The 12,193-nt window shown below is 31.8% G+C and overlaps 1 protein-coding gene across 1 annotated transcript in view; it reads right to left on the minus strand.

Moving 5' to 3' along the window:
- Nucleotides 1-5,396: 5,396 nt before the first annotated feature.
- Nucleotides 5,397-12,193, minus strand: part of LOC111700183 (acetylcholine receptor subunit alpha-like) — a 32,366-nt gene continuing 25,569 nt past the window's right edge. Inside the window, exons 15-17 of the mRNA XM_023471022.1 lie at nucleotides 10,211-10,313; nucleotides 8,113-8,188; nucleotides 5,397-6,247 (exon numbers count right to left, since the gene is read on the minus strand). Of these exons, the coding sequence (XP_023326790.1) occupies nucleotides 6,099-6,247; nucleotides 8,113-8,188; nucleotides 10,211-10,313 (328 nt within the window). The 3' untranslated portion in view covers nucleotides 5,397-6,098. The remainder of the gene's footprint in view (nucleotides 6,248-8,112; nucleotides 8,189-10,210; nucleotides 10,314-12,193) is intronic.

Genomic DNA, 12,193 nt, shown 5'->3' on the forward strand with positions numbered 1-12,193 from the left:
GATTTTAAATCTTCCTTTTTTTATATTTTACGTTATTAAAGAAACGATTGTTTTTAATTTCTCTGAACGATCCTAGTCGTTTGTTCTTCGTTCGTTTTTTTTCAACGAAAACTTTGTTCTTTCTCCAAAATTTTGTTTGTTCACAAAAACGATGCCCATACCTACCTACAACNTATTTTACGTTATTAAAGAAACGATTGTTTTTAATTTCTCTGAACGATCCTAGTCGTTTGTTCTTCGTTCGTTTTTTTTCAACGAAAACTTTGTTCTTTCTCCAAAATTTTGTTTGTTCACAAAAACGATGCCCATATCTACCTACAACTTGTATTCCTATTATGGATAGTAAAGTAGATACTGCTTATATATTGTGTTTCCTTTAATAAGCACCAAACTTTAGTATATTCTACTAGGCTTCCAGAGTTCTTAGCGCCCATTTGCTATTTAGCTTATAATTGTTCTTTAATCGTTTTTTTTTCGCGGATTTTGAAAAATCTAAATTTACCCGCGCTTGGTTTTAATTATCAGGATTTTGCCGTTGCCTGTGGAATTTCAAAATATTTAGCCTTTGTCATTCATGGGTTCCATATAACAAAACCCAGCCTACTTGGATCAGTTATTTTAACAGCTTATAGCGAACATATAAATAGATATAAATAGATATAAATAGATATACCAATTCAAATAACAAATGTCACGCATTCCATGTATACCGAGTTCAACTATATGTACAACCACTAAACTCAAGGATTATAAATAAAACGTGAAGTATGGGTCAAAGTGTTCCACTAACAACTACAAAATACATTAACCTTTCTTTTTCTTTATTACTTAAGTATTCTTTTACCCAGATTTATTTATGTTGAGAGATTTGTCTTATTTAATAAACTTGAAATTTCTTATTCCAGACAGGAAAGGGAAAAGTAGTTTATAAAATGGTATGGGAGGGGAAGGGGGGGGGGACACATACGGGAAACTCATCTTTTTTATATTTTGAGTTCAAACATCCTTTTCAATTGAATTTTCTCTTTATCTAATATTACTCTTTTAAACCAAAAAATCATCAAGGAAAAACTATTAGGAGACATGAGTTTTTAATAATATTATGAAAGTTTTTTTTTACTCTAAATGCTAATAAAAAAGTTTATCATCTATCTGATGGTTAAGAACTGCTTACAATTCCCCTTCAGATCTGATTATAGTTCAGATCTGATTATAGATCATATCTGATTATAGTCCATATCTGATTATAGTTAGTGTTCAGTGTTCAGTGTTCAGTGTTCAGTGTTCAGTGTTCAGTGTTCAGTGTTCAGTGTTTTATTGTTCAGTGTTCTGTGTTCAGTGTTTAGTGTTCAGTGTTCAGTGTTCAGTGTTCAGTGTTCAGTGTTCATTTTTCAGTGTTCAGTGTGCAGTGTTCAGTGTTCAGTGTTCATTGTTCAGTTTTCAGTGTTCAGTGTTCAGTGTTTTATTGTTCAGTGTTCTGTGTTCAGTGTTCAGTGTTCATTGTTCAGTGTTCAGTGTGCAGTGTTCAGTGTTCAGTGTTCAGTGTTCAGTGTTCAGTGTTCAGTAATGAGAAAGAATGATTAAGTTTTTAATTACACTATCACAAGTTTTCTAATGAACCCATTTTTCTCAAAACTTTTGGCTATTTATAAAACATCTGCTTTTAAGAATGAAAGACAAGCTAAGGTTTAAACCAGGTCCGGATAATTAAACCAGGTCCGGATAATTAAACTAGGTCCGGATAATTAAACCAGGTCCGGATAATTAAACCAGGTCCGGATAATAAACCAGGCACAGATAATTAAACCAGGTCCGGATAATTAAACCAAGTCTGGATAATTAAACCAGGTCCGGATAATTAAACCAGGTCCGGATAATTAAACCAGGTCCGGATAATTAAACCAGGCACAGATAATTAAACCAGGTCCGGATAATTAAACCAAGTCTGGATAATTAAACCAGCTCCAGATAATTAAACCAGGTCCGGATAATTAAACCAGGTCCGGATAAATAAACCAGGTCCGGATAATTAAACTACTTCTTTATATTTAAAATTCGGCGATGGTGATGGACCAAACCTCTGTAGAGTAAAAAAGAAGATGTTAGTTCCACATTTATTGAAAAGAGATTTCGGTCTAGGTTGACCCTCGTCAGTTCAAACGATATAATACCATCAAAATCGATAAAAAAAATAAAAAAATTGTTAAAAATCACAAGAAAATAAACAAACAAAAAAGATTATTCAAAATAAGAATTTGGGCTGTCAAATGGACATAAGGGAAACGAACTCAGATTATGAGATGGAAAAAAGATAATTTGTTCTCTCTGCCACAAAGTTTAAGTATACATTATTTATTAATTCGAACATCAAGATAAACAAAAACAGATCTAGGAGTAAAAATCGCAATAATTGCTTTGTTGAATGTAGAAAAAAAAATAACGAAAGGATCATTTTTGAAAAGAAAAGTAGCTTTTAGACGATCTTCAATGACAAACATACGTTTGAGAACGATCGTTAACGATATACCTTTTATAATACCTTTTCAATATCGTCCTTTTGTTTTTCGTTTTTCAAAAGATCAAAACGAATAGATCAAAAAAAATTACTGAGATTATTTTATTACTTCATGACCACTGTGATCTGTCAGTACAGTGGTTGTAAATATTTTGGATCTTTTTGTATATTTTGTTTTTGTTGTTGTATCATATTCTTACCTGACCTGTCGCTCAGCACATATCCACAGTTAACTTATTGTAAAATATCCATTAACAATCTCTCAATAGTTAATTTAGTTGATGTAAAGAAATAGATTAAATATTCCTATGCTAATTCTTAAAATCAAAATGGAATAAATGAATGGATCTTTAAAAGTTGTTCAGATAACAACCTAAACAAGCCAACAATGTTTTTCAAATGGCCTGTTCCTTTTTGCTTGACCCCGGACCTTGGCAATTATTTAACCTCTTTTAGTTCAGCGATGCTTTGGTAACTGCACAGTTGGACTTGAGAAAAGCATTTGACAGTAAAATCTAGTTATTTGACATGAAAAAATAAAAGCTAAAATCATCTAAAGAAAGAGGGGCGAGAAGGGCCCTGAAAGGATCAAAAGAAGTGCTGAATAATGGGAGTGAAGGATCTAAAGAAGAGTTGAATGATGGGAGTAAAGGATCTAAAGGAGTGTTGAATGACGGGAGTAAAGGATCTAAAGAAGTGTTGAATGATGGGAGTGAAGGATCTAAAGAAGTGTTGAATGAGTGAGTGAAGGATCTAAAGGAGTGTTGAATGAGTGAGTGAAGGATCTAAAGAAGTGTTGAATAATGGGAGTGAAGGATCTTAAGGAGTGTTGAATGATGGGAGTTAAGGATCTAAAGAAGTGTTGAATGAGTGAGTGAAGGATCTAAAGGAGTGTTGAATGATGGGAGTAAAGGATCTAAAGGAGTGTTGAATGATGGGAGTAAAGGATCTAAAGGAGTGTTGAATGATGGGAGTAAAGGATCTAAAGGAGTGTTGAATGATGGGAGTACAGGATCTGAAGGAGTGTTGAATGACGGGAGTGAAGAATCTAAAGGAGCGTTGAATGATGGGAGTAAAGTATCTAAATGAGTGTTGAATGACGGGAGTGAAGAATCTAAGGGAGTGTTGAATGATGGGAGTAAAGGATCAAATCGAGCGTTGAATGATGGAAGTGAAGGATCTAAAGGAGTTGTGAATGATGGAAGTAAAGGATCTAAATAAAGGAGTGTTGAATGATGGGAGTGAAGGATCTAAAGGAGTGTTTAGTGATGGGAGTAAAGGATCTAAAGGAGTGTTGAATGGGAGTAAAAGATCTAAAGGAGTGTTGAATGAGGGACTAAAGGATCAAAGAAGTGTTGAATGATGGGAGTGAAGGATATAAAGAAGTGTTGAATAATGGGAGTAACGGATCTAAAGGAGTGTTGATTAATTGGAGTAAGGGATCTAAAGAAGTTTTGAATGATGGGAGTGAAGGATATAAAGGAGTGTTGAATGATGGGAGTAAAGGATCTAAAGGAGTGATGGGAGTGAAGGATCTAAAGAAGTGTTGAATGAAAACTTTAATCAAGTTTGGAGGTTGAAACAGTGAAAAGTTAACGCAGTAGTTACTACTCTAGAATGTTTAAAATGTATTATTTGGACAAAGAGAGATGTTTCATGTTACAATGTAGGCAAATTTAATCTGTATTAGATTTAGAACCACAGAGTGTTCTTTTCAACTTTCAAAAGAATTATAAATACAATGTCCTTTGTGACAATTGGGAATCTACTGGTTGGTAAAGTTCCACTGCAAGAACCCATACTGTGCCCTGTTAATGTTTCAATTCTCTTATTTAGGAGTTTTCAGTAAAAATATAAATTGAAACAAAATACATCCAGGGTTACCCATAAAGGATGAGACTTCAGAGACGACTGTACACAATTTACACGGTCTTTTGGTTTTCTGCAACTGTACACTTGTTTCTTCTGTGCCAAACCAATAAATAAGCCATAAAAAACTAAATTCAAGGCAGAAGATATACCCGACAAGAGTCTGGTAGGTGGGAAGGTACCTAAATGCATAACTAGCACAACTGAAGATACTATTATTATGGTATATTTTATTCCAATTGATAAAAACATTGCCGAATATAAAGTGTATGTGAACCCCGCTAGATGGTATGCGGAACTGAAGTATATTCTCCAACTCCTTCCTTAAGTACAGTTCAGATATTCTTCCTGGTTTACACTAGGTTCCTGCCTCATCTACGCATTATTGAACTTAGTTCATACAAAGACTTTAACTTTATATGAGTTTTAAGTCGTCTTTACAGTCTCAATACCTTGTGGGTAACCCTGTACATATAAAAAAATAATATTCATGTCAATTTTATAAATAATCATTTATTTGAACTTGGAATTTATTTTTTTTCATATGAATATATTCTTATTATCACTAAAAATCAACTTCTGTTACAAATTATAATTCAATGATTTTAATTTTAAATTTTTGCAAAACATTCGAATTTCTCTTTTGACCATTTTCCCTGTCTTTACTTTTCAATTTCACCAGTTTGCTTCACAGAAAATCGTATTAATCTTAGAAAAATCCTTAGGCTTTTTAAATCTTACATATATTGTCTTCAGAGGCGGAACTTTAAAGAATATGAACTGCGTATACTAAACCGCCAAAAACCGGTTCCAAAAGAGTACCGGCTCAAATATTGAAACGCTAATTAAAATTTCAACCAACAATATTTGAGCCACGTCTAAAATTTGAGAAGCAGCTCAAATTCTTTAAATTCGGCCTCAGATAAAGTTAATTTAAAATATAATTGAAATATTATTTGAATAATGTCTTCATTATTGAAAATATTAAATGTAAATAGTTAATTATCTAATACATAAATTTGAATTAATTTCTTCTAATGTAATTAGATTTTTTAAATATATTCAAACTCCATAGATCCAGGAAGACAAAGAAGGCAAGAGTTTTTTCTCCTTTTTTTTAACAAATCTTTTTTGAAATGTAGAAATACAAATATACTATTTTATTCATATCTAAACTTTTCCCAAATTATGACGAGCGTATAGATGTTTAGATTTTAATATACATACATTTTATATTTTCAGACAGTTTTCACATAAACAAGTAGTTGAGAAGAATGATTAAAAAATTTCAAAATTTAACTTTCAACCATGTATGCACATTACTAGGGAATCATGAAGTAATTGTAAAACTTGAATTTTTTCAACATTATTGGAATCTTTTTTGATACAAGTCTTTTTAGCGACCATTTTACAAAACTGTTTAATTTTGATGAAATTATCCTTTTTCATGTTGAGAAAAAAATTAACTTCGATGGTTAGTTTTTATGTGTTAAATCCAGTTTGAGCATTTTTCCCAGGACCATTTAATAATTTTACTAATGGTGCTTAAACTCAAGGGAGAGAAAATTGAATCTATCTCTGCAATAAGATAATCTATCAAAATATTAGGGATAGATAATTTTATATATTTCAGTATTAGGATAATCTATCGGAATATCAGAGTTAGAAAATTGAATCTATCTCTGCAGTAGGATAATCTATTGGAATATCAGAGTTAGATAATTGAATCTATCTCTGCAGTAGGATAATCTATCGGAATATCAGGTTTTATTTGTGTGATCTCGATCTCTGATAGCTCTTCATCTATTGCAGGTCTTGTATCATAAAGTGTGGGTGCTTGCAGTATGATTCCAGCAGTTCCCACTGAAATAATATTTATTAGCTTTGAAGCCCGGCCAAGTTCAAGCTGCAGATATAGTTGCTAGAAATATAGATACTGGAAACTCATTTGCTATATTTAAAAGTGTAAAAAGTAAAATAAATAATTGCAACTGTAGGGAGAAGGGGAGAGAATCGATTGTACTGCGTGTTAAAAGTTTTTTAGATTATAATTAAAACTTCGAATTTTGATTATACCCTAAAAATATTCAAATAAATAATATTAAATAAAAAATATTCAAAGCCTGAAAAATATTAAAAGCAATATCTGAAAGTTTTTTAGCATACATTCATGAAAGGTTGAGGCGTTAAACTATTAAATATATATATATATATATGCAAGATTTTTATAAAATATCAAAAAGTTTAATTTCATAATTTCCCCAGAAGGGTAAAGTTAAGCTAGGTCTCTGCATAATTTTTAGTTTTAAAAACTATGAAGAAGTAGAAACTCATTTAAACTTTAACTTATTAGTTTCAGCAAACATTTTAAATAAGAAATTGTTAATTAACAGAAGTTAAGAAAATCCATATTGAATTTTTAAACTTTTTGTTTCTTAAAAAATTAAATGAAAGCCATACTCGCGATAACGGGGGGGGGGGGAGACCGGTAAGTTTGGCAATGTCTCTATAGGGTAAATTTAAACTACTGTTTTGCCGAAAATAAAAGATATCGATCTTAATGTTTTATGTTATTTGACTCGACTTCACACACACAACTACAATTTGCAGATTCTGTTGATAAATATTTCAGAAATACATAAGATTCTGATGTGAAAATATATCAGATTCTGGTGTAAAAATATATAAGATTCTGGTGTAAAAATATATCAGATTCTGGTGTGAAAATATATCAGATTCAGGTGTAAAAATATATAAGATTCTGGTGTAAAAGTATATCAGATTCTGGTGTAAAACTATATCAGATTCTGTGTGAAAATATATCAGATTCTGGTGAGAAAATATAAATAGGCAATTAAGTAAATATTATCACTCTTAAATTTAGATTTTTGAATTTTTTCTTGTTTTGCCCGAGAGTTCTTTAATATTCTAAAATAAGCAATTATATTTAATGTACAGCAGTTTACTTTTAATATAACTTTGCATAAATTTGAAACTTTCTAAATCTTTGTTTTAGCTTTTCAATTGTTCAAATTCTATCTGCTAAAATATAAGTTTTTGAAAACCAAAACAATATGTGAATAATCATTATTGTACAATGGTACATATATGGTGTCCCATCGATCTTTACTTGAAGGTCGTCGTTGATCATTAAGTTTAATTGTGACATTCAATTGTCAACCTATTTTTACATGTATGACTCTTGAAACTATAATCAGAAATATTCTTCTTATAGTCCTGGTATTTCCTACATCTGGTCTGCCTTTTTTGTGCTGTAAACTAAATATTACCGGAGATATTAAGAATTTCGTTCAAAACAAATTATGGAATAAAACCAAAACTGTCATAATTTTAACAAAACTTTTCACATCTCTGGTAATATTGAAAGCACAAAAAGAGCAGACTCCATTTTGAAAATGTCAGGACTAGGGTTATTCCGTGATTATTAAATCTATGATTATGCTACAAAAATTACTTTTACGAATAAATGCCGCGACATATTTCGAAAAAAAAGACGATATTCAAGTCGTCTTGCTAGACAGCAAATTTTAAAAGGTCAGATTCTTATTTTTTTGACAAAATTTTTTCTCGATTTTAAGGTTGACAGATTAGGACGTTTGATGGTTCAAGATGGTTTATTAGTTACGGAGAAAAGAGAGGGGGTGGGGGGGGGGTTAGATGATTCAGCCCCCCCCCCCTCCACCTGATTGAGTTAAATATTATCTAACCTAAGACAGCAACGGTAAATATCCAAAGAAAGAGTCGATCCATCACCATTGCAACAAACTTCCAATCCTCCTTCGCCTGATATATTCATCAATTTATTAAATACCTGCCCGCGATTTGAAAGCTTTAGCTCGAGTCTTAATTTCCCTAGACCCAGGTTTAAGGCTCAATCTTAGACCCAACCTATGAATCAGCTGACGACAGTTTGTGTCACGTGATCGGCAGCTGCCAGCTCTTAAGCTCGACTTAAGGAGTTAGGGATAATGAAAACAAAACCGAACTTGGTTGGTTTTAGTGGAGAATTAGTCTCAATGTTGAGTCTTATTCTAATCAAATTCCCAAAATCCGCTAATTCCAACCATGAAAATCTGCCAAATAAAATATTTAATCGGTTTAATAAACCCAACTCTATGAAAGTTAGTTGCAATCTTAATCTGAAAGCTCAAGTCTTAGAATAGTCCCAATGACAGCTCACACCTGAGTCTTAATTCCCAAATCTTTAGATCGCGGGCTTTGGGACTGCAGATATAAATGCTAGAAACAAGATTGGTAGAAATCCAGATATTAGAAGAGAAAATTACATTCAGACGACGCCGCACTTTATTCGTATAATTAATGTCAAAGTTTTAAAGCCTTTGATATTTTCTGTACATTTAGAATAGAAATAATTTATTCTGCCCTAAAAAAACTTATAAAATTATTGTAAAACGGTTTATGATTAGCATTAAGTTTGATTATATTCCTCAAAAAAAAATATAATACAATTTTTATTTTATTGTTTTGTACAAAAAGATAAGTAGATTCTTGGTATATATCTTTCATGATTTTGCGCATAAATAAAAACATATTCATATTCTTCTAACGGGAAAAGGAAATAACTTTAAGCTTTTGGAAAATTGGATTCTAAAATATTATGTAGAGTAGATTCCTTACTTGGCATATTTTAATATTTGTGCGGGAAACTATGCTAATTTTTTACTGATTTTATTCTCTAAAATATATATACAAAGAAACTTGACGCAAACTTTAATCTCTATATTGTTGAAACCCCATCAGTGGTGCAACTAGGGGGGTGGCATATTTCGCCCCCCTCTTGCCCCCCTCTCGCCCCATCCCCTTACTTGACTCCAGAATGATCATGATTGTGGACCATCTTTCATCAAATTTTGCCAATTAATAAAAAACACCAACATTTTGCTTTAGCGCTTCGCACATCATTTCTAATGGAATTTCTAACTATTTTCTCGTTTTTGACCTAAAAAAGTCAGCCATTCTTAATTTATCCTCTTAAAAATATTACACAAAATCTGACAACCTAAGAAGAATAACAAGAAATATATAATAAGGATTTTATCGGACTAATTAGGACTTTTGAAGACTACAAGAGGAAAACAGCCCCTTACTGGCAAAGACAGAGGAACTTCGATCAGAAAGACTATTAGTATAATAGATTATGCACAGATTATGCGCCACTGAATCCCATATCGTACATCTTTGACATTTTAAACAATAAATTCTCAAAAGGTCTTAAATAAATGGTCAAAGTTTGAAATAACAAAGGTGTACACTGTACAATGTACACCATCAGGATGAAAAGATAAGATTAAGGATTAGAAAATTTGAAATTGAGGTGAGCAATTAGTTACTAATTGGAGTTCATTAACACAAGCCTTTATTCAAATGAGATATTTAAACAACTCAGAAAGTTAAAAAAATGGTTTTCAGAACTCGCGATTTAAAAAATTGGGGAAAATAAGACTCAGGTCTTCTAAGCTGTAATTGAGACTAACTTAAGGCTCGAGCTCTGGGATTTTATTAGAGTTGTGTGTACTTGGTATAGGACTCGACATTGTAACTCTTCTGTACTCAAACCAATCAAGGTCGGTTTTATTTACATTGCGGCCTAATTCCATAAGTCTTCTTAAATCGATCACGTGATACAAACTGTCGGCATATAATTCTCAACTTTGTTCTCTAAGATTAAGCCTTAACCCTGGGTCTAAGGAATTAAGACTCGAGCTGAAGCTTTTCAATCGCAGGCTCAGGATTACACCCTTTTGTTAATTTGTTGAAGATAATGGTGGCCAACAAATATATTACCTTATTTGATTCTTCTTCACTTTGTGTTATTGCAGCTATATATTTAATTCCTTCCAGCGCTCTTGTAACTTCAGGACACCGGGATAGATTGATCCTTGATAAATTTATTATTATTATTATTATTAAATTATTATAATAAACAGTAAATTAAGTGAAAGTATTTCNTTATTAAATCTTTTTTAGATGTGTTTAACACCAGTTCTATGTACTCAGCAGTCAGTAGTGTTCCAATTCCGTGCATATACTTCAGCCTTGTGTAATATTAATATTATTTATCTTGAAAGGCATTCACCCCCACGGCCACAGAGACAGCGCTTTGGACTCCTTTCCTACAGTTTCAGTTGATTGATATAATCATAAAAGCAAGGTTTAAGATGTTGTTTCTTTATTTTCTAATGCCCTAAGTATTAGGTTTGTTCAACTCAAAGGTAACAGATATCCATCTCTTATTAAATACAACATGGAGTCAAAAATCATACATGGAAAATTTCTAAATGTCTCAATAAACAACTAGTAACTACCCCAACAAATATAATATAATACCACCAGGTACAAACACTCATTCAAGATACAAGAAAATAGCTGGTCTAAGCTATCTTAACCCCTTTTGTTTCCGATAATATCTCAAATAGAATAACTAGTCTAAATAATGTCCATAAAGGCCCACCTGTACTCCCTATCATAAGCCTCTCAGAGCTAATCATAATCAGGCGGAAAATATATTAAAAAGTAAAAAAGGGTAAAAAAAAATAGTTTTTCATCGTATTTTTAATCTCTTTGTATTATTTGTGTCCAAATATAGTGAATTTTTATTTCACTTTGATATTTGAATTTATTTGTCACTTTAAGTTAGGTTTTCATTACCATTTTTAAGTCCGTCGATATCTACGTTTTCGGAAATAATACTGTAAAAAACGTTGATATCGACGTTTTCGGAATATAAATAAACAAAGATGTCTGAAAGACTTTTTTTGAATCCTTGGAAAATCTCTTGAGATATTGATTGTTGTGTTCATAGCTCCAAATGTAAACGAAAAATAGAAAAAAATAGATGTCCCATATATATTGGGTCAAATGTAGGTGGTGTTAAAAATTTAAGCCAATTCTAAGGGGAAAAACTGCTCTCGCTCTTAATGGGTTGATACAGCAATAATAGNGAGTTTTTAAATCGCGTGCTCATTAAGCCATATGAATCAGGGAGGTTCTAGAGATTGGGTGTGGAGACCCTGAACTATCGTCTTCATCGACAGGAAGCTCAGAGAACCAAACCAAATATATTCAGGCAGTTTTTCCATGTTGTAATTTAGAAAAAATATATATATCTTCAGTCCGTTTATATCTTTGTTCTTTAACGTCGCTACAGCTGGGATCATTAAAAAAATAGATTTTAACGCCTACTTGGGATGTTTTAAAACAGCAGCCATCTTTATTTATGATTTTGTTGTTACCTCTAGTTTTTCTCTAGTTTTTATTTTACGAACAAGTTTACGAAAATCAAAGGAATTGAGTTTTTGCCACAAACTCTGATTTTCTAATCTCTATATCTTTGTAACCCAATGTCGTAGACCTTAGATATTTCAAACTATTAATACTTATAGATAAAATAATCCAAGTGGGAAATATCAAAAGTTTGCACCATCAGATTGCAAAGATATTGGGATCAGAAGAAGGGAAGGAAGATTTGAGTTTGTGGCAAAAACTCAATTCCTTTATCCGGTTAAATGTCAGAAATTCGATATTCTTCTCAATTTCCCTTTAATCAGAGGAGTTAGGATTGAAAGATTTCAATCTTACTTGTAATTTAGTTTGACATAAATTGAATTTGATATCCGTCATAAATAGTTGTGCAAATCTAAATTTAACAAATATGTTCAACATTTGGCAATGAATTTCTGTTTCTTGACGAATGATGAAAAATAATGATAATTGATAGTAATGATAATCATGATAATTACCACAATCTTCTTGTGTTACTGGATCGTA

Source organism: Eurytemora carolleeae, unplaced genomic scaffold (assembly GCF_000591075.1).
Source record: "Eurytemora carolleeae unplaced genomic scaffold, Eaff_2.0 scaffold378, whole genome shotgun sequence".
In the NCBI taxonomy this organism is placed as follows: domain Eukaryota; kingdom Metazoa; phylum Arthropoda; class Copepoda; order Calanoida; family Temoridae; genus Eurytemora; species Eurytemora carolleeae.